Source organism: Episyrphus balteatus, chromosome 3 (assembly GCF_945859705.1).
Source record: "Episyrphus balteatus chromosome 3, idEpiBalt1.1, whole genome shotgun sequence".
NCBI classification, from domain to species: domain Eukaryota; kingdom Metazoa; phylum Arthropoda; class Insecta; order Diptera; family Syrphidae; genus Episyrphus; species Episyrphus balteatus.
Genome location: NC_079136.1, coordinates 5,643,171 through 5,664,490, shown reverse-complemented (window position 1 = coordinate 5,664,490; position 21,320 = coordinate 5,643,171). Strand labels below are relative to the sequence as shown.

Here is a 21,320-nt window from a genome sequence, read left to right as displayed (position 1 = left end):
TTTTTCACCATTTTCCACGAAGAAACACGAAGAAAATTTGTTATTTTTTAATTTATAATTTTTTCAAATGACATTTTATAAATTAAAATAAAAACAAATTTCCTGTTCACTCCGATTGAAATATAAAAATTAAAGGCCGACCTGACAGATTGGTGCCCATTTCTGACAAACAAATTTTGACAACGTTCGTAATATATTACCTTATTATGTGTACTGTGATAATGGTATGATTCTTTCATTCAAAAACAAAGTTTTATGGACCACATTCTCACAAATTTCTATCTCAATGATCCGGGAAACGAAAATGAACTGTTGAAGCTCCGTAAAAATTTGGTCAAGTTTATTCCAGAAGCGAAAAGCACAACAACATGTCCCTTTGAGAATTCAATTTTTTTTTGTTTTATGAGATAAATACTGCAATATCTTCCCATAAATATGGCAAAAGTATCTTCTTCGAGCTCAATGCAAAGGGTACTTTTGCTAACAAGGTTTTTGATGAAAGAATGGCATTTCCAAATTCAGACTTTTTGGGCTCAATCCCCGATTTAAAGTAAATTCTTCAAAATGCGTCTATTTTTTTTTAATGCATTTTTTCATTTTTTGTCCATTTGTGGTAAATTTTGAATAGTATAAATAAATTTTTGTGTTTTCATAATTGGTAATTTTTAGTTTCCCGCGATAAATTCAGTTCTCCACAGATTTTTTAACAGACACACCGAAATTATGACTTGCAACAGGGAATGCACTAATTTCAATGTTAAGTTCCGCCGTCTTTCGAAAAATTGTGATATCTAGGGATTTCGAAGGGGTTTATTCCAAATTTTCGCTCAAATGCTGTGCCAAGAAATAAGAGAACAGCATAAAAGCAAAATTTTGGAATAAACCCTATGAAATCCCTAGTTATAACGATTTTCCGAAAAGGGGCCGGAAACTTGAGACGGCCGAAAACAGGCAACTCTACCCTACTTATTAAAAAACCGTCAACTTCCTTATTTTATGTTTAACCGTTACAGATTATTCTAATCAGTTAGAAAAATGTTCATTTTGTCAAAATACTTTTTCCGACTGTTGTAGGTATCATGAAAATGACTGCTGATGTAACGGAATTGCTTTCATCATTTAGTGATATTATTGATCTTAACTGTCTTACTTACTTACTTACTTACTTTTTCTGCGGGCCATATCTGGTATTGTATTCTGAGCATATAGAATTACTGATGTGCTTCCTGAAGGTGTACATTTTTATAATTTTTAATGGATATCAAATGCATTTAAGAAAAATAATATTTTAAAATTCTGATTGAAACTTTGTTCAAATCACAATTGACTTTTTACTAGCCGAACCTAAGATTTTACTGCAGACGACAAGTGATTTTACCGTGCTCGATAATTTTCACGAGGCAATCCAAGCCTACTCGCGGGTAAACCAGTGATTAGTGATATGTAGTACGACTCGGACTCGTTATGTAACAGTGTTTTTCTTGAAATGATTCGTGTTTTTACAGGGGTTACCTGGTACCTAATTGAATCGAAGTGATTAATGTTTTAACCAGAAAAACATGTGATTTACTAAGACGAATCGTGATTTTACCGTTTAACCTGGTGCTTTTACGAGAAGACTCGTGACCAAGTAAACCTATGATTTAACCGAAGCGTTCCGTGATTTTGCCAATTAAACCCCTTCTCTACCAAATTCGCAGGATATTAATCAGAGAAAACAATCATCATCTGTATTGAACCGCAAGAAGAAAATTCGTGAATTTCCGCTGGCACGCAGAGTTCATATCAGAAAAAGGGACCATTACAAATTATAGCCGTACTCACTCCAAAAAACATGGACTATACTTGCGATGACCATCCGTCCCGGTTTACCCGAGACTGTCCCGTATTTCTACAGCTTTTCCCGGGTTTTTATTTAAGAAACCCGGGACGTATAAGTGTCCCGTATTTTGTCCCGTGATTGTCCCGTATTTGGACATTCTCTGATTTTTGTATTCAATATTTTAAGAAAACAAGAAAACAGTGGCTGAAAATTAAAATTTGTCTAATTTTTCGGATAAAGCATTAAGCCTAATACGCTGCTGAAGCAAAAAAAAATGTTTCTAAGTCTCCAAAGTCAAAAAAACTATTGCTGCAAGAAAAATTTCATGGACAAATAAATGGGAGTGACAAACGATTGAAAAATCTCCATATGTTTTTAGATGTTATTAACAGACATTATTATAAAACCATTTTCTTGATTTCTGATTTCGTAAACTACTTAAATTATTGCAACAAAAACCCTCCCATAAAATCGTTTAGGAAATCTTGATATCAAAATAAGGAAAAATTATGAAAACTCATTTAAAAAAAATAATTTTTTTTTGAAAAATCAATATTTTCAAAACGATCCAACGAATTTTTTATCTGTCCCGGGTTTCGCTTCGAAAAATATGGTCACCGTAACTATATACTGGACTATACAAAATCAATGGCTTATGAACACGTGGAATGAAAAGTTGAATAATTACTTACTTATACCTAATTTCATAACCACGAAAAAAGTCAAGAAAAAGTTTTTTGGGTAATATCTCAAAACTTGGCGTGAAAAAATATTTATATAATATGGAGTATTACGAGTTCATCATACCAAAACCTTTTTCAACTGTATAATTTGATATACATATATCGAAATAAAAAACCTTGTTGAGCAGTATCAATATTTCAATATTCACTTTTGAAAATCTTCAAATATATTGTAGGCATCTATTGTATTCAAATAAATCATGAAAAAGTAAACACGAAGTTTGAACAAATTATGCAGGCCTTTTTACAATTTTCCAATAGCAAAGAACTATGTTACAAATGCCTACTTTTTATGCGAGGTGCATGAAAATATTCCTTATTATGTGCCCTTTATTTAGGTGGTATTAGTGATCTAAAAGCATTTTTATAGCTACGTTTGGCAGCGAATTTTAACGACACATAGTGCGGTATTTTAGTCTAAAACCGGGCCAAAAATATTTGGGCACATTTTCCACATCAAACAGGTACCAAATGACAAAAAAAATATTCGGAAGGAAAAATTTTCATTTTCTTGGTACAGTAAAAGCCACTTAAGTGCTTACCCACTTACCTCCCGATTAGCCGGGAGAAATAAAATATTAAAAATCATAAAATGCACGTATAACCCTGTGCTATAACTTTTCTTAAAGTTCATTATTTATTTTATTTTTTGAGTCAAGTTGTTTCATTAAATAGTTTTTGAGAAATTAAGATGAAATGTAGAAAAAAATTTTTTTTCGTTTATTGATTGATTTTGTATAAAATTTTGCAATATTATGGACATATTTATACCATTTCTTAATGACCTCGTAGTTTTTAGTCAAATACTAAAGACTTCATTCTATAGAAAGAAAGGTAGGCCTAAAAACTCCTGGTACAAGCAAATGCAAAACCACCAGCATTCAGTTGGCCTTAGAAATGGAACAATACAAAACCGGGAGGCTTGCCGCCGATTTCTGAGGTCAACCCGGCGAACCCCACAGGCGGATCACTAGTGTGAAGCAGTTACTTGGGATAGTTATGATCCCCTCGACATCGAGATCATAACAGCGCCGAGAAAAAGGAAGAAGAAGAAGAAGAAGACTAAAGACTTCATTCTAACAAAAAATATTAAAGTTCCTAAGATTTAAAAAAAACTGAAACATAGGTAGGTACTTTTTTTCTGGGAAACCCAGTTTTGTTGTTTTTATTTGCAATACATTTTTTTTATATCTCAAGAATATTGTGTTCAAATTGTAGGTCTATTGGAGCCAAATTGACCAAGTTATGAGTATTTTAATACTTCGCTAACGAAAGTTTTAGTCCAGGGTTCAAAACTTTAAATCGTTCTCCCCACAACTAATGTTTTCAAGCCGGTGCCCTTTATAACTTCAAAACTACTGCGCCGATTCTTTTGAAATTTGGAACACTATTTCATTACATATTTTTAAAGGTATCCCTGAAGAAATTTTCTCAATAACATAATATTTATAAAAGTCTATAAGTAAGGGTCGCTTTTTTTTCAAGGGGTCTTTATTTTTCAGGGGTGCAAACTTGGGCAAACTCTTGAAATGCAAGATTGTTCTATATATCCAGCAGTTCAATAATATATATTTTATGCAATGTTGTGGCGGGTTGCGCTATTTTAAAAACACTTACGTATGAAAAAAATAACAAAAAAAGTGAAAATTTTTTAAGTGTGTATTTCAACCCCTCCGTATGAAAAAATAGAGTTGCATATACAATTAAATTTTTTTTTAGAATACAATTCATACCTTAATTGTCGATGTCCTTATCAAAATTTTTCACCAAAATCACTTTGAAGTAAAAAAAAAAAACACTTAGAAAATTCACTTTTTTTTAAATCGAAAAAAAAAAATCGTGTTTACCCAACAAATAGTGGTTTATTTATTTGTGAGGTCGACCAACAAACAATAAAATTCGCATTTTCAGCCAGAAATAGACAAGAGTTTCACTCAAGTTCTTTCTGTTATTATACATATATTTTAACAACTCTTATAATTTGATTTGCTTTAAGTATGGACCAGTTCTGGGGGGGGCAAATGCAAAAGATAACAAAAATCGTTTGTTAATACCGTTTCAACATTTTTTTATTTCATAACCATTTTTATTAAAAAAAAAAAAAAAAAACAAAACCAACTTCAATGGATCAAAACTGTGTTTTATGGTTTTTCTGATAGATTCTCTATCCAGAACTGAAAAAAAAAATACAGACGAATTGAATACCTCCTTCCTTTTCGAAGTCGGTAAAAAAATTGAGTCTTATTTGCAACTAATACTCACAAATTTCAACCAAAATCGATGCGATATGTATCGCATCACATCGCTGCGCTGCCCACTTGATAAGTTCTAGTTAAGTCACCATGAAACAATCTATGGACCAGTCAATCAAAAATTCGCAGTCTTTATCTATTAAGGCTAATTTTTATTAAAAACCTATTTATAAATTTTTATAAATCTCCTTTTAATGATGTCAAATGCTTAGTAGATTTTCTTGCCAATTATGCCAAATGGTAATTTTGACGAAAAATGGACAAAATTTCAAAATTTAAGATCGCGAAAATCCAAAATCCCGAAAACCCAAAATTCCTAAATAAACAAAACTAAAGCAATAAAGCATTGGAACATTTACATAATATTTATTTTTTTAAAGGACCCCGCACATTTCGTATGGGAGGTGGCCCTCGGTGAAATTGTCTGAAATTTTAGTACATATGTTGTTCTCTTGAAGCCCCTGATCAAAAGTTGATATTGGCAGAAAGTCGAAAAATGGACAGTTTTTAAGATAACGGGTTTTTACCGATGACTATCTCAAACCTTTTATAAGGGATATAGTAACTCTCTATTTTGTGTTTTGCGCTATTTTTAGTGGAATCCATAGGTTTTTAGGGTCGCTGAAACCGAAGCCGAAGTCTATTTTGACCCATTACGTCGGGTTTTCAAGATAATCTCAAAAAAATTCACAGCCATAATCTGGGAGTGCGATTATAGTAAACCGGATTCGAAGTCTATTTTGCCCTATCCCGTCAGGTTTTCGAGATTACCTCAAAAAAAAAGAAACAATCACATTTTTTTAGCTTATTTTTAAAAAATTTACGTGATAGGGCAAAATGGACTTCGAATCTGGTTTCAGCGACCCGAAAAACATATATTTACTGTAGGTAATCGCACTCCCAGATTTAAAAAAAAAAATTTTCTAGGCTGTGACATTTTTTGAGGTTATCTTGAAAACCCGACGTGATGGGTCAAAATAGACTTTGGATTCAGTTTCAGCGACCCTAAAAACCTATGGATTCCACTAAAAAATACCTAGCGCAAAACACAAAATAGAGAGTTACTATCCCTCTTATAAAAGGTTTCACTGAACCAAATTCGGTAGTCATATTGATGAAAAAGCAAGTAAATTTGAAGAAAGGGTGATCAATATAAGGTCAACACCTCCTATCCGTCAATTAGACGAATATATTCTTAGATTCAAGAAGTTCCGTCATTTTGAAGAAATGAATAAAATTTTTCGTAGCGGAGTAAAATCTACAAAATTTTGTCAAATTGACTAATATTCATCATTATTTCATGAAATTTTGTGAATAATAGTTCTTCAATTAAACAAATAATTCTTCATTTTAACTTACCCATTTCTTTATAATAAATAAACTTTCTTCCAATTGACGGATCAAACTTTTTAAGTTGATGAAATTTATTCATTTGAACGTTTTTATTTCTTTTAATTGAAGAAAAGTTGTTATTTTAACCTGCTTGTTTCTTCATTTTCATCTTCAATAAAGGGCATTCTATTCTTCAAATTAATGATTTTTTTAACGCTAATTCGATTTCAAGCAGAAAATATTTTTCTTTAAATAAATTTATTTTCTGTAAATAATTTTACTGAAAGAAAATAAAAAAATTGTATTATTTATATCAATATTTAAAAGGTATCCTAAAAATGTAAGTTAGTATAGCCCCAAAATGTAAATAACCAAAACAAACAAACAAATAGCTTTTTTTAAATACAAGAATATGTTTTAATTTTATTCTCTTGTGTGTGTACTTATAGGTATGTATTAATTACTGAACTTAAGATTTATTTAACTTATTTATTAGTGAGTTTACTTTTGGATGGTTCTTATTATAACTAGTCTCAATTTTATTTACCGACTTCCAAAAAGGAGGAGGTATTCAATTCGTCTGTATTTTTTTTTTTTTTTTTTTTTTTTTTTTATGTTTGTTACCGCATAACTTTGGACTGAGTGAACCAATTTTGACAATTCTTTTTGTATTGGAAAGCTGGCGGCTGCAGTGTGGTCCCATTTCAATTTCGTTCACTTTTAGCCATAGGAACTATTTTAAAAACCATAAAACACAGTTTTGATCCATGGAAGTCGGTTTTGTTTTTTTTGCTAAAAATGATTATAATAAAAGTTTTGAATAAAGGCCCAAACCAAACTTGAACCAGTAGGGTATTCCAAATTAAATAAATTAAAAATTTTGAAACACAGATCGATTGCCAAAATAATTGAATTTTGTTTGAACTTTATACCATCGAAAAATACAACAATGTCCTTAGGATCCAAAATTGGTCCAGTAACAATAACCAGTGGTTGAATGTTTTTTTTTTCTTTTTGTCTCCGGAGAATCTCTTCGTCGCATGCCGCTACACTTGATCCAACTAAAAGAAAGCTAGCTTGGGAGTCCCGAATAGAAAAACGAGAAATGGCCTTCTGTGATCCACTGCCAGTGATGAGTTTAGCTGTTGGTATAAGAAGGCTGTGAATTAAATAAAAAATGCCACAGACACGTCCATCTGGAAAAAAAAAATAAAAGAAAAAATATATAACTATGTTTGTTGGGTCGAAAAAATTCGAAAATTGGTTAATTTAAGCTTTTATGTTAAACTATTATTATTCATCATTTCGCTTAAGGTCTGGCGACTAGTTGGGTCCTTTATTTCGTCTTCAAAAATTGGTATAATTTTTACAGAAAAATTATCATATTTTAATAATAAACTCTCAGCTTTCGGATATAGATGTTTGAAATCCATATTGAGTCATACTCATAAACGTATTTTGGAGACTACAATGCTTAAGGTTACAATGCCTCGAAACGCGAAAATATTATATTGTTTCTTGTTTTAGCTCTTAAAATTACAAATTAAATAAACTTACCAATTTAAAACCCATCGGGTTCTTATATTGCTTCCATTTGCCTAAGATATCCACTGTCGATTCGGCTTTTGTGATCTTAGGTTTTTTTAAGCATCCCAATGCATTTCCATTTCTGCCCAAGTACAATTGTCTCTTATAATTTCTTCAATGTGCTCGGAAACATCGGCTTCATCTAAATTGAAAAAATTCAGAAAAAATTCTGTTTTGAATATAATCTGTCTTACCAAGGTTAAAAATTCGTTTGTCCGGAGGTCCTGGAGAACAAGCTGAGTAAGATCTTTTTTGTAAAATACCACTTTTCTTGAGAAGTCGTGTAGAGTTAAAATAATAAATTTTAAAATAAATTTTCAATTACATAAATCAAAAATAGCTTTTTTTTTCATGCATACAAGGATTATATTTGTTTGTTTTTCTTCTGTTGAATTCATATTATCATTTAAATTGGATTTATTCAAATACTTACATGTTTATTTAAGGTATTAACTTCCAAAAGTTTTGTATTTTTATCGGTATTTATTTATGTATATTAATTTTAAATTTTCTAAGACGTCATCAAACTTTTCGGCACCAGTTCACTTACAAAAATAAAACTTATCACTTAATTAACAGTTACCGGCAAAATATTGAACAAACTTCTTTAAATTGAATAATTTCTTCAGTCTGAAGAAAACGTTTTCCTCTATTTGAAAAACTTTCTTCAATTTGAAGAAAATGGAACGAAGAATAGGAATAATTATGAAAATTCTTCGGTTTGAAGAAAATTTCATCAATTTGAATAAAACACATTCCGGGATTTGAATAAATTTATTCAATTTGAAAAAATATCTCTGCAAAATCCGTTAGTTTGCAGGAATTATTTGGTTTCTAAAAGCATTTATATTTGTAGGCATATAAGTTATTGTTAACATATTGAAGAATATTCTTCAAGTTGATAAATTTTGTCAGTCTACGATTTCGGATTGTCAAAATGAAAAAAAATTGTTCGGTTGAATAAAATGCTAAATCTTTTAGCAGTTGAAGAAATTTTTGTGATTTTGAATATTTAATATTCATTATTACGAAAAATTTCATGAAATATTGTCGATTTGAATAAATTATTCTTCAAAAGTTAACAAAATATTTCCGTCAATATGACCTACCTGATTTGGTTCAGTGTTGAGATAGTCATCGGAAAAAGACCGTTATCATAAAAACTGTCCATTTTTCGACATTCTGGATATATCGGCTTTTGATCAGGAGCTTCAAGAGAACAACATACTAAAATTTCAGACCATTTCACCGAGGGCACTTTCCATAGGTACAAAATGTGCGGGGTCCTTTGAGTTGGAATTTTAGTCGCCATCAACCCCATTGTCGACATCCCCATTCAACCATTTTTTTATTGCCTCATTTTGGTGGCAGATTAATGGCATTTACTAAATCAGTAAAGTTTCACATCAAATGAATGTTCCAAGTCTCAAGAGAACGTGTTAGGAATTTCCTCCTGACCAAAAAGGGTCCTATTTTAACTATTGTCTTTTTTAAATGCCAAAGTATTTTCAAGTACCTTATAAAAGTGCAATAGGAGCGAAAGCAGTTTTATAAAGAGCACTACACAAAGGTTTTATGAGTCATGAGTGTAAACTATTACATGATATATGGTAAAAAGTGTATCTCCTAAGTTTTAAGGAAGTTAAATTTTTACCAAAATATTAACGAAAATAAAAATCAATGGAAAGAGTTTCATAACGACAAATTCTCAAAATTTCTTCGTGTCAACATTAGCCATGTTTGTTTTGCAAAAAATAATAATAATAAGGCCAACTCCCCACATCACTGGCTAACTTCATCCTAAACCTAAACGACAACCTCACATAGATCCCGGAGGGTTAAAAACGAGTACAAAAAAGGCTATAAATTCCAACATGATTAAGACAAAAATCCTATGGCGAACGGGTGGTCCCACCCATTTGACTAATGTGATTTTGGTGTACGCAATTATGACAGTGTGTACCTACTTTTTGCAAAGTACATTATTACACTTCAAAAAGTAAGTTATATTTATGTACTTTTAGTACATATAGGCGGACTTGAGAAATGTTCAAAGAAATTGTTAGCCATTGAATTTGTGTGACATATAAATGACGGTTACATTGTGCGTTTATTCCTTACAAGGTTTTTTCAAGTCCGGTCGAACGGAAGTGCTGTACTGAGAAAGTGTATTGTTTTTAATTTCAAAAATATGAATTCGTGTCAAGTGATAAGTGGTGCCACACAATATTCAATCAAGGTTGTTCTGTTGGTTTGTGTTTATTTTTGTGGGAATTCTTTTGTTAAAATGGTTAATGCGGATTCAACTGTTAATTTAGCTTCCGAAAATGGTAAGAGATTTTTTGTTTTTGATATTAACAAATAAGTTTGCATTTTAAAAGTGGTCATTTTATATAGTGCAGTAGAATGAGATTCGTTAGGACTTTGGGTAGGTATGCGAGTTAGGGTCAAAACTTAAATGCCCTGGTGTAACTCTGTGTTAACAAAAATAAAATTAAAAATAATTTTTCCGATACCAAGAAGATACGTTTTGTAGGGCTTATTGAATAAATTAAAACGGCATTGGTTATTGTTTTACCAATTTAAAAATTTAGTAAAAAGGGTGTATTTTTTCGAAGATACAGTATAATTGGTCCCAAAAAGCCATGCAATCGTGTAACACGTCTCAGAAATTAAGTTCAATTTGTCATGGAAACCAAAAATAGAAAACTAATCATTTGCTTTTTGGTATCTACTGATTACAGATTTAATTGTCTCTTAGAAAAACCACACGCTTTCACATATTTTTTTTTATGAAAACTCTTTATTCTTGCTTTCTATCCCAAATTCAACGTTTTAACCGCAAATTTTCAATAGGGTGGCCCATCAGTTTTGTTTTCACTATGATATTCTTATAGACATTTTATATTCTTTTTTCTAATTTCAAAATTTACATAATTGCAGAATTTCAATAGGGTACCACTAGTATTACTCTAGTACATTTTCTCTACACCTAAAAAAAAAACACCCTTTGACATGAAAAAAATTTATAGACTTATTTTATTCGTAATCCCGTAAGAAAGATAACATTTTTAATGAATTTCGTAAAGGTGCCCTTTATATCATTGATTTTATCGGACTTATCACGGATTTTAATTATTTCCCAAAAAAAAAACACCCTTTTACCTAAAATATTTGTATATAGACTGCTTAGATTCTTCATTTCTGTTATAAATGAAACATTTGTACCTATTTTCATTGGTGTAACATTTTTGTAAACCAGTTTTTGTAGTACTTACTCCGAATTTCATCATTTCTTAAAAAAACACCCTTTCACTTAAGATAAGTTAAGCCGTGTTTTATTGGTAACTCAGTACTTAGCTCAGTTAAATATTGCACGAGAAACAACAACAAATGCTTTCTAAGGATAAACAAAAGTTTTTAATTTTTTATTTTACAGAGAAAATTTTTTCTAAACTTATAGGTACATTTTTGACTCTTCAACAGTTAGGGATTATTAATAATAAGTAAAAGTAGTCGTTTATTGTTGTTTAAAGCACAAAATGTTTACTCAGTAAGATACTGACTACCAATAAAACACGGCTTTTATAGACTATGTAGATTCTTAATTCTTATAACAAACGAAACCTTTTCACAAAGTTTAAAAAATTAATAAAATGTATGTCAGATGTGTTGATACCTTTCAGACTCAACCCATCAAAAAAACACCCCTTCACCAGAAATATTTTCGAGAACTTTATGAATCCTGCTTCATCTAAAACCTTCATCACGAATTTCATCAGTGTATCATGTTTTCAAATGGGTTTCGATTATATTTTACCTGTTGAAGTAAAAAAAAAACAAGCTGCCTTGTTTTTAATCGGCTATAACTTTTCTAAGAGCAATCGTATTGACTTTATTTTTATGTCATTAGATTCAGCATCAAAAAATACCTTAAAAACATGTGTCATATGATATGTATTCCACAAATAATTTTGTTCACTACATATATTTTTGACCTCTTATCAGCGAAAAATTACCCCTTTTTTTTGGTCCTTGATTCTTATTACAAAAGCAAAGTTTTTATCAAGTTTTATGAGGGCCACAATTTTTTGTTATAGCCAATTTTACCTACTTATACAGTTTAAATAAATTAATTGAATTTTAGGCTACCATTTAAAATTTAAGGGGGAAACCCTATAAAACAAAAATTTGGTACGATGGCTCTTATGTTAATGGAAACTTATCATACAAAAAGAATTGTTTTTTTTTTATATTTTTGTTTGAGCAATAGGTAGTTTGGTTTAACGAAACATAATCTTCTATTTTTTAAACAGATATCAAATTAGCAAATGATCAATCACTCACCTTCGAATAACTTGACAAAAAAGTATAGTGGCTTTGTTTTTTTTTTTCATGAAGATAATTTTTTTTCTATTTGCAGAAGTATCTCATATAGGTGATGATTGCCAAGTAACTCCAGTAATACACGTCTTACAATATCCTGGTTGTGTTCCAAAGCCAATACCATCTTTTGCTTGTGTCGGTCGCTGTGCCAGTTACCTTCAGGTAAAACTTCCCAAAAATCTTCAATAAAATTGCATTGATTTTATAATTTCCAACAACAAAAAGGTTTCCGGAAGTAAAATATGGCAAATGGAGCGTTCTTGTATGTGTTGTCAAGAATCTGGCGAACGTGAAGCAGCAGTTTCATTATTTTGTCCAAAAGCTAAAAATGGAGAGCGAAAATTTAAAAAGGTTTACAATCTTTCTCTTCATTTTCAAACATGCCAAGTAATCAGTTTTAAAATTAATTCAAGGTTTTAACAAAAGCACCTTTGGAATGCATGTGTCGGCCATGTTCATCGGTAGAAGAATCTGGTATTGTTCCACAAGAAATAGCAGGATATTCAGACGAAGGACCACTTAATAATCATTTTAGACGAACAAATTTCCAATAAATTATTTGTTAAATATTTTTGCATTTGCATTCTGCCTGAAAAAATAACATGATGCATAAATGTGTTGTTTAAATTTAACCTTTTTTGTTTTGAATAAATTCGTTATGATAACGTTCGAAAACTTTATTTTACCTATTTTTTTTTTAAATTCTGCATTTTTTTAAATCCATAACTGCCATACCTAACATTCATATTAGGGTCGGTAATTCAAAATTCAAATTTCAATTCAATTTTTATTTTATTCATGGAAAACTAACAACAGCTGTTGATTATAAATCTATATTTGAAACTGTTTTCATAAACTACTTAAAATATTTTACATGCATAGTTTGATTTAATTATTACAGACAAGTTAAATAAAAATTTAAAACAAATTTACCGGATGACATAGGTAACTTATGTATGTATATCCGGTTAATTTGTTGAGGTGTATTAATGTGCACTGCATTATCGACTAAATTATCGACATTCACTGTGTTATCATAACTGTGGTGACTTTATCCATTTTTCTTTTGTATCTTTCTTTGGCACTGTCATTTTTGACATTTCTCTTAACACCATACTTCTTGACATATCTCACACACACACAACAGTGAAACTCCACACAAATGTCAAATAAGAAATTGTGCTCCCACACATATGTAAGTAATGTATGAATACAACAGTAAGGTACTCTATCCATGCAACAAACAGTGCGGTAGAAATAAAAAAGGGTCCTATGCCTCCCATGTAGATAAGAATGGATATACAATGATTTACATATGTAAAGCAATCAAATAAGTTAAGCACTCATAAATTAAATGTAAACGGTGAATCCCCTTTAACACGAAATGCATTTGTTTCAAATATCACTGGTTTTTGTTTTCAAATTTGGTGGTCAATTTCCGATCCGTGAAGCTGTAAAGTGATAAAAATAATATAATTTCAATTTTCACACCGTTTTTTCATTTTATCACTTCACAGGCAATCCTTATGCCTCAATGTGTACTAAAAGTACTAAATAAAAAAACCTTTAATTTTTCAGAAAAGCATATCCTAGCAGCTTATATGAACAAGTTTTCCTAATGAACAAATTTGAATAAGCCTAGCTTAGGTTCGAATCCGGTGTAATTGAGATTGTTTTTTTTTAATTGAGTTTTTTATTTGTTTATGATTTTCCATAAGAATTTATCATGTAAAAAGATTAAGACCCGTTTGCTGAATCGAAACTTAAGCATTATACATAGTTCTACATAAATTCTTATGTGACAGTTTACGCAAAAGAAAAAGTAGAGAGTAAGAGTTTATGTTCAACATAAATTATTTAAGTTTCGATTCAGCAATTGGCCCTTAGACATTTGTTTTATTTCTTTCACAAATCAAGAATCGAATTTAGTGTGAAACCTTGGAATTTTGTTTTCATTTCAAAAGCTCAGAGCTCAGACCAAACAAATTTTTTTTTAGGAATCACAATACTTTGTATCAACTATATGTAACTGCAGTCGATTCTTAATCCCGCTTAAGCTGATGGTCATTAGAGTCGAAGCGAAAAACTTGCCAATATCCTTTTGAAGTAATTTTTAGGAGAGGAATTCGTAGTTAAAAGTTTAAAATAGCTCTGCTTACCGTAAACGAATTTAAAAATGGCCGAATATTCAGCTATTTTAAATTGGTACAAAGAGTGATACGTTGGTTGATATAAATTGCGAGCGTTAGCGAGGAAGAAAATTTTTTTGAAGAAACAAATTTTAACCATTCTTAGGCTTTATTATACAAACAATTATTTCGTACAATTTTATATATAAAACATTGAAAAATGGACTTTTTTTCGCACTAAAATTTTAAACTTAAAAACTTACTTAAAAACAAAAATTTTAAATAATCCAAGTTGTTTGACATGAGCTAATTATACTTCACTTTGAAATTCAACAATAAACGGAAATTGTACAGTTTTATAATTCAAAACAAAAAAATATCGAAATGTTGTACATACATAGGTACTACACTCTCTAAATAAATGGATACATTTATTTTCGCTTATATACTGAACTTTTAAATATATTTAACGGTAATATTTCAAAAACGAGATGGGATCGAATATGTCTGTCTTTGGATTCGAGTTCGGCACACCGAAACCCTTTTAAGAAGTATAGTTTAGTCTCGGCCCCAAAAACCTTGCATAAATACTTGTGGTATATAAGGTATTTAAGGGGTTCTTAAAAGAGCATTTTAAGGTGTTAACATGGTGCTTAAGGAAATGTACAAAGAGGCAAAAACTAGTTTTTTGAAAAATCCCTTACCAAACGTTGTAATGAACCAAAAAATTTTTGATTTCCCTTATAAAAACTTCATCGACACCTTCTTCTTTAACGATACAAAATTGGTAGAGACTTTAAGGGAGATTTTCAGATAGGTAATCAAATCACAAAAATACAAAAACAAACCATTTAGTGCTGTCCATATTAGACTTGTATTTGTTTATAGTATATCTTTTGATTTTCTGAAAAAAAAATTTCGGGGGGGGGTTAAACCCCATAACCCCCCCCTAAATACGGCTATGGTCATAACAAAACGGAATTTTATGATTAAAGCTAACCAATTGGACTTCAAAATTCGTGATTTGATTATCGTCTATTTATTATTTTCCTTGAAATTATTTATAATTGTTATTGCAAATTAACAGTATTAATTTACCTGTTAGTTAAAGTAAGCTTTCTTTACATGTGCTTTAAGAAATTTCATTAGTGTTTTGCTTGAAAAAACACCTTTTGTTAATAATAGAAAATTTAAAATTATGTCATCTATAACCTTTCGTTTTATTAATAGAGGAGATAGAAAAAGGAGTTTACATTAGTGTTATCAGTCCGGCACTAACAAATAAGTGAAAACTAAAAATGTTGAGAAACTTTTTATCACTAAAAAATAAGTAAAATGTTTCATAAGATGAAGATGATCAGTGTTAAATGTTCTAAAAGATATTGTAATATTCCTTCTAAAATCCCAGACAAGTATTTGGTTTTAAAAGACTTAAATGTTTTTAAAATCCCTTTAAAAACTTCAAATATGAGAATATGTATACAGCAGTGTACCATTTTTCAATTTCGAGTTTCTATTTCAATTGACTAGATATCTGCATTTGCAAAAATTATTTGTTACATAAATTTCAAATATTAGGTGTTTATTTTATTACGACTGGTCTCGACTGAAAAAAAACGCAGTCTGAGTCTCTGAGTTAAGCAGTTTACATTTACAACTTAGCCCCTCAAGGTTAGTTGCTTAGCCCGGAGAATTCTTTTAACTTTTTCAACAAATCTGTGCTACCAAAGTAATATGTTCGTAAGTTGTTTAGAATTTGTTTAAAAATATCAAAACTGATGTTTGGAATGACAATTAATTTTTTAACTATTTTATTTTTTTTTTTGGAATTGTGAATAAAATATTCGAATTCCTTGGAAAATTCTACATCAATTTCATATATGATTCTTTATAAAATATTGAGTCCAAAAAAAGTTCTAGCGACATGAAAAAGTATAAACCAAATTCTCACCCGTGTGCCTATCATGTCCCAAAAAAAAGAGGGGGGTTAAACATACATTGTTTCAGATGATTTCGGAACATTTAATATGCAGTGCTGCCAATTTTTCTAGTTAAGTCCTTAGGCATTTTTTTTTTGTCAAGTTAAGCCCGGTGGTAATAAAAACACACTTATTGATTTAAAAAAAAATTGTAAATGTAATAAATATAAAAATGTATGTCTTTTCACATCTTCCATTTTTAAACTACGCCACTGCATTTTATTTTAAAAATGTATGCGTGTAAGACCATTTCATCTGTCAAAATCTTATTCCCATGTTCCATGTATTTGTTTTGTTTGCCATGCACACTCTCTCACAAAAATACTCTCTGTTTCTGTTTACACACCTATTCTCACACACTTTATTAATTTCCATTCATTAAGAAAAAAACACTACACAAAACACAGCATACCGCTACCACATGTTCATTTTCATCCATCTCTGTATTTGTGTCTGCCAGCCATCAGAGACGTTCGTGTATTCATGTTTTGCTAGTCGATTTCGATTGTCAATCGATTCGAGAATTCAACACAAATCGCACAAAACTCGTCTCGTCGTGTGGTCGCAATCATCCGCCAAACAAAGTCACAAAAATACACGGAACTTACTCAATATAAAAATAATTATATTTGCCCTCAATTAATTAGATATAAAATTTTACTGTGCTCGAAGAAGAAAGCATAAAACAACTCAGTCAGTAAAAAAATGAAAAACAAATAATCAATTTGTTTTGTGCCTGTGATTCCTCCGTTCAGTTGAGTGAAAAATAGTCGACAGAAAAATATTCATAAGAAGAAAAGAATGTGAAAAAAATCCTTCTTCGATTTTTCAATATTTCCAATTGAATTTTTGTTTGTTTCTCTTCTCGGAAATTTATGACGACCAAAAAAAGAAAAATAAATAAAAAATTCTATCAAGTCGATTGAGTAAGTTATGCAAATAACGGTGAAACTGAAAGTTATTCGGTTTATTGTATCTTTTTTTTATAGCGTCTCTCTATCTGACGAGAAGTGACGAAACGAAGAAATGAGAAAAAGAGATTCTCATTCGCTCCGCCGAAATTGAGATTATTTTCGTTGATTTTATCGAATTGTTGTTGTTTATTGTTGTTGTTGGGATCGGTCAGTCAGTCAGTTGGTCGTCTACGGGTGAATCCAATTGATGACAGAGATTCCCAAATGCCAATGGGACACTTTTACGCGCTTGTCACTTACAATCCAACAACTGTGACGACCGCACGTTTTCTAGAGCGGGTAGACCTCGATTTATTAACCATTTAATTGTCTTCCCCCCCTCCCCGAAAGTCGGTCGAGAGTTGAATCGAATCCAAATCAAGAAAAAGAAAAAAAAGATAAAATATCTTCTTGTTTTTCTGATTTTTCATGATTTTATTGTTTAGTGTCTGTCTGCATGCATTTGAGTGTTGGCATCGACGACAACCACAAAAGCCATACCAAAGCCGAAGCCAAAGCCGAAGGCTGTAAAATCTGGTTTTGTAGTTGATGTTGTTGATGTTGCTTGTCGGCAACGGTGCACCTCCCCCAACTGAATCAACCACTACGACCAGTTTCAACTGATTGTCATCATCGTGTTCTATGCAAAAAAGAAACAAAAAATGATGCATAGACGTAAAGTTCATTTTTTGTGCTCTACCACTTCCACCACACCCGGCACCGGCTACAACTACAGTACACAAGCAACGACCAGGAGCATGTTGCTGTTTGTTGTGTGCATAGTTTTTGTAGCCTCATTCGGTAACTTGGATGCATCGGCTGCTGCTGCTGAAACTGATCACAATTGTAACCATCAACATCCTAAGGCACATGAGGTAAGTTTTTGTTGTTTTGTTGTTGTTGTTGAATTGAAATAAATAACCATAACCAACCCAAACTTAGGTAGTAGGTCAGGCCCGTACCGGTCTTATCAGGTAGGGCATTCGTAATCGTTTAAATTTTTCTTCTCAAGGCCAATTTTTCAATAGTCAGATAAACCTCAGATAGAGCTTATTCCTATTAATAAAAGTTTTGTTTTTGTATTGACATTTATTCCTCTGATAGTTTAACTGACGATTGAAAAATCAGGGCTCAGTCAGTTCTCAACCTATTCTCTTAAAAAGTACCTCTATGAATTTGAATTAATTATATTTAGTGGAGTAACTAAAGCTCAAAAATTGGCAATATTAGGGAACCCGGCCGAACAGCTTAGATTTTGATGATCTTTTTTTTCAAACGTCGGTAATTTAAAATACTTTAAAGTCTATAGATTAAAAATTGCCGGTGTTGCCGAAAGATTGTCTAGGAAATTCAAGGAAAACAAATATATGGGAGTGAGGGACAATCTTCCATAGTTCATGCAATAGATGCAATTTTCTTATTAATTGACTTCAAACACAAAAAAAAAATATTTGAACACAACGGCAACACCTACAATATTCAAATATACATTTTTTAAAAGCTAGAAGCTTAGTCATATATGTTAAATTAAAATTAAGTTAATTGAATGAACGGCTTTTGAAAGAATGGTAATTGAACTCAGATTTTTGAAAAAAAAAAATTATTGAAAATATTTTAACATGTCGTTTTTTAAACTTGGTCGTAATATAAAATGCATTTATTTTCAAATATTTTTGGCAGTATTTATTATGATTTGAAATTATAAAAGGAAATGTCAATATGTATTACGTTAACAAAGTGAAAAAAATAATGAAAATTATTTTTATTTTTAAGCGGAGTGATTGAATATAATTCAATTAAAAAGTTAATAACTTTTTATTATTAAAAAGTTAAAGTGACCTCAACTCCATATGCGTTTCGCCCAGGTATGACAGTGGGCTCATCAGTTAGATGCTGTCATACCCTTACTAAGACGCAAAATTTTGGTCCATGAATACAGACACTTATAAAAATCACAACCTGAATAGACTGTGAATTTTAATATTTAAGGGGAACATGGTTACATTCTTGCACCTAAAAACAATTGCCCGTGGTCAGGCTAATAAGTTAACAAAGTGAAAATAATAATAATAATAATAATAATAACTTATTAGCCTAGGTAACTATTTGGTTTAGTTACTCTACTAATTAATATTCTTCTACTTTATTTTCGGGTTGACCTCAGAAATCGGCGGCAAGCCTACCGGTTTTGTATTGTTCCACTGCGGAGACCAACAAAATGCTAATGTTTTTCCTTGTACCAGGAGTTTTTAGGCCTGCCTTTCTTTTTACTCCGTGTTGGAACGTTTTATGATATTGCCTTCGTACTTGTAATTCTATCAAGCTTTGTAACTCCTGCTGTCATCCGAAGCATTTTCATCTCAGCTGCCGTTAACTTACGAGTACTCTCATACTTTTAATACATTGTCAAACATTGTGAACTGTATGTGATTGCTGGATGCACAACTGCGGTGTAGAGCCACAGAAAAAAGCAGAATTTTCATCACAAGTAGCTTCGTTATTTATCATAATATATCTAGTAATACCTATTAGGTATATACTTACGTTGACCATATTTCTTAGAGCGGAACCCGGGAAAAATACAAAATTCGTTGGATGGTTTTTAAAACATTGGTTATTCAAAAAAAAATAATTAAATGAGTTTTCATAATTTTTCCTAATTTTTATATCAAGATTTCTTAAACGGTTTTATGGGAAAATTTTTGTTGAAATTTAAGTCGTTTACGAGGAAATCAGAAATCAAAAAATCGGTTTTATAATAGGTATCTACTGTTAATAACTTCTAAAAAAAAACAATTTTTTAATGAAAATAGTGAGAGCTGTTTTTTAACATTTTAATTTTATTCTAAATGATTTTTATTCAACTTTTAATATGTTTTTAAAAGTTTTGAAATTTAACTCGATTTTTTCCACTTTCATATGAGGCGTTCAGAATAATAATGGGTCAAGTCCATTTCAAATTTGTGCTTTGTTTTGAACTTTTTTTCTCAGAAACTAAAGGAACTTTTGAAATAAATGTTTCACGGTGTAGCTTTTCAACCTGACAAAAACAAGCTGGAACTAAAAACTAATGCTTTTAATCAAAAAATTAGAAAAAACTGTTTTCATGTTTTCTGTACAAAGTATTTGAAATTTTTAATACAAACATCAGAGAATGTGAAAATACGGGACAGTTAAGGGAAAAATTACAAATTACGGGACCCAGATTCACTGGGTTAGCCTCAGAAAGCGGAGGCAAGTCTCCCGGGCTTGCATCACTCCATATCCGCGGACAATACAAAAAAACATACAATTATTTAATTTATTTATCATTTGAAGGCAGTTTTGATAACTTTGCCGAAGATATTGTTATAGGACTAGGTGAAGATGGACCAGAAATGTCCAGTTCATATGATATCAATTCATAACTTAAAATTCTATTCACATCTTTGCATTTGTATAATTGGGCAGTAAATATCTTATTTTTATTTTTCAATTATTTTTGAGTCGTCACCATAGAAATCATTAATAAACAAATTCAGATTTTTCGTTTGTTTATTTTTTTCTCTAGCATTTCTTTCATTCAAACAAGCATGATTTGTTGTTATTTTTCTGAGTTGATTTGTCGAAATGAGCCAATAAAATTGAGTTTTTTGTTTATTTGTTCTCAATTATTGGAAGGGAGAAAATAAACTCTGAGTCAGGACTTTTGATTTGAAACGACCTATACAAATAATAGACAAATTTTGCACTATTGTATTTTTTTTATATAGGTACCTATACAAAAGTTTAAAAAAATTTGTAGTCTGTATAGGTATTTGGTTGTTTTATGGTGTTTTTGTTTGGTAAAAAAATCAATTTATTTTTTAATCTAAATTTGTCAAAAAACTGTTGTTGCGACTACTTGATTGTAGTTAAAACAGATCAAAAATTTTTTTTTTTTTTGACAGATTTAGATAAAAAAATAAATTGATTTTTTTACCAAACGAAAACACCATTAGTGTAAGAAAATGTTACACTTATGCACTTTTGCATCGAATAGTGAATACCCCTATTGTTTTTGTTTGCCCTTACAGATTTAATGGGTATACAGGGTGTCCCAAAACTTAACGTCGAAACCAAAACGGTAGATAGGGTAGGTGGTGACAGTTATCAGAA

The 21,320-nt window shown here is 30.8% G+C and overlaps 2 protein-coding genes and 1 long non-coding RNA gene across 6 annotated transcripts in view; 2 read left to right on the top strand and 1 right to left on the bottom strand.

Annotated features, from left to right (window-relative positions):
- Nucleotides 1-12,960, bottom strand: part of LOC129917233 (uncharacterized) — a 31,704-nt gene extending 18,744 nt beyond the window's left edge. The window contains exons 1-3 of the long non-coding RNA XR_008772619.1: nucleotides 12,809-12,960; nucleotides 12,552-12,711; nucleotides 12,084-12,444 (exon numbers count right to left, since the gene is read on the bottom strand). This is a non-coding gene — a long non-coding RNA (uncharacterized LOC129917233). The remainder of the gene's footprint in view (nucleotides 1-12,083; nucleotides 12,445-12,551; nucleotides 12,712-12,808) is intronic.
- Nucleotides 9,913-12,802, top strand: LOC129917231 (bursicon). The gene is made up of 4 exons (XM_055997652.1): nucleotides 9,913-10,066; nucleotides 12,160-12,284; nucleotides 12,348-12,473; nucleotides 12,536-12,802. The coding sequence occupies exons 1-4, from the start codon at nucleotides 9,928-9,930 to the stop codon at nucleotides 12,674-12,676; spliced, it is 531 nt and encodes a 176-aa protein (XP_055853627.1). The 5' UTR covers nucleotides 9,913-9,927; the 3' UTR covers nucleotides 12,677-12,802.
- A 3,733-nt stretch (nucleotides 12,961-16,693) lies between the features above and the next one.
- The window catches only part of LOC129916978 (leishmanolysin-like peptidase), a 200,250-nt gene continuing 195,623 nt past the window's right edge, over nucleotides 16,694-21,320 (top strand). The window contains exons 1-3 of one of the 4 annotated variants that reach the window (XM_055997272.1): nucleotides 16,694-17,033; nucleotides 17,123-17,156; nucleotides 17,220-18,058. In XM_055997272.1, the coding sequence (XP_055853247.1) occupies nucleotides 17,846-18,058 (213 nt within the window). In that variant the 5' untranslated portion in view covers nucleotides 16,694-17,033; nucleotides 17,123-17,156; nucleotides 17,220-17,845. Of the gene's footprint in view, nucleotides 18,059-21,320 lie in introns of all 4 variants that reach the window. The other 3 variants (XM_055997271.1, XM_055997270.1, XM_055997269.1) reach the window with 3 other exon arrangements.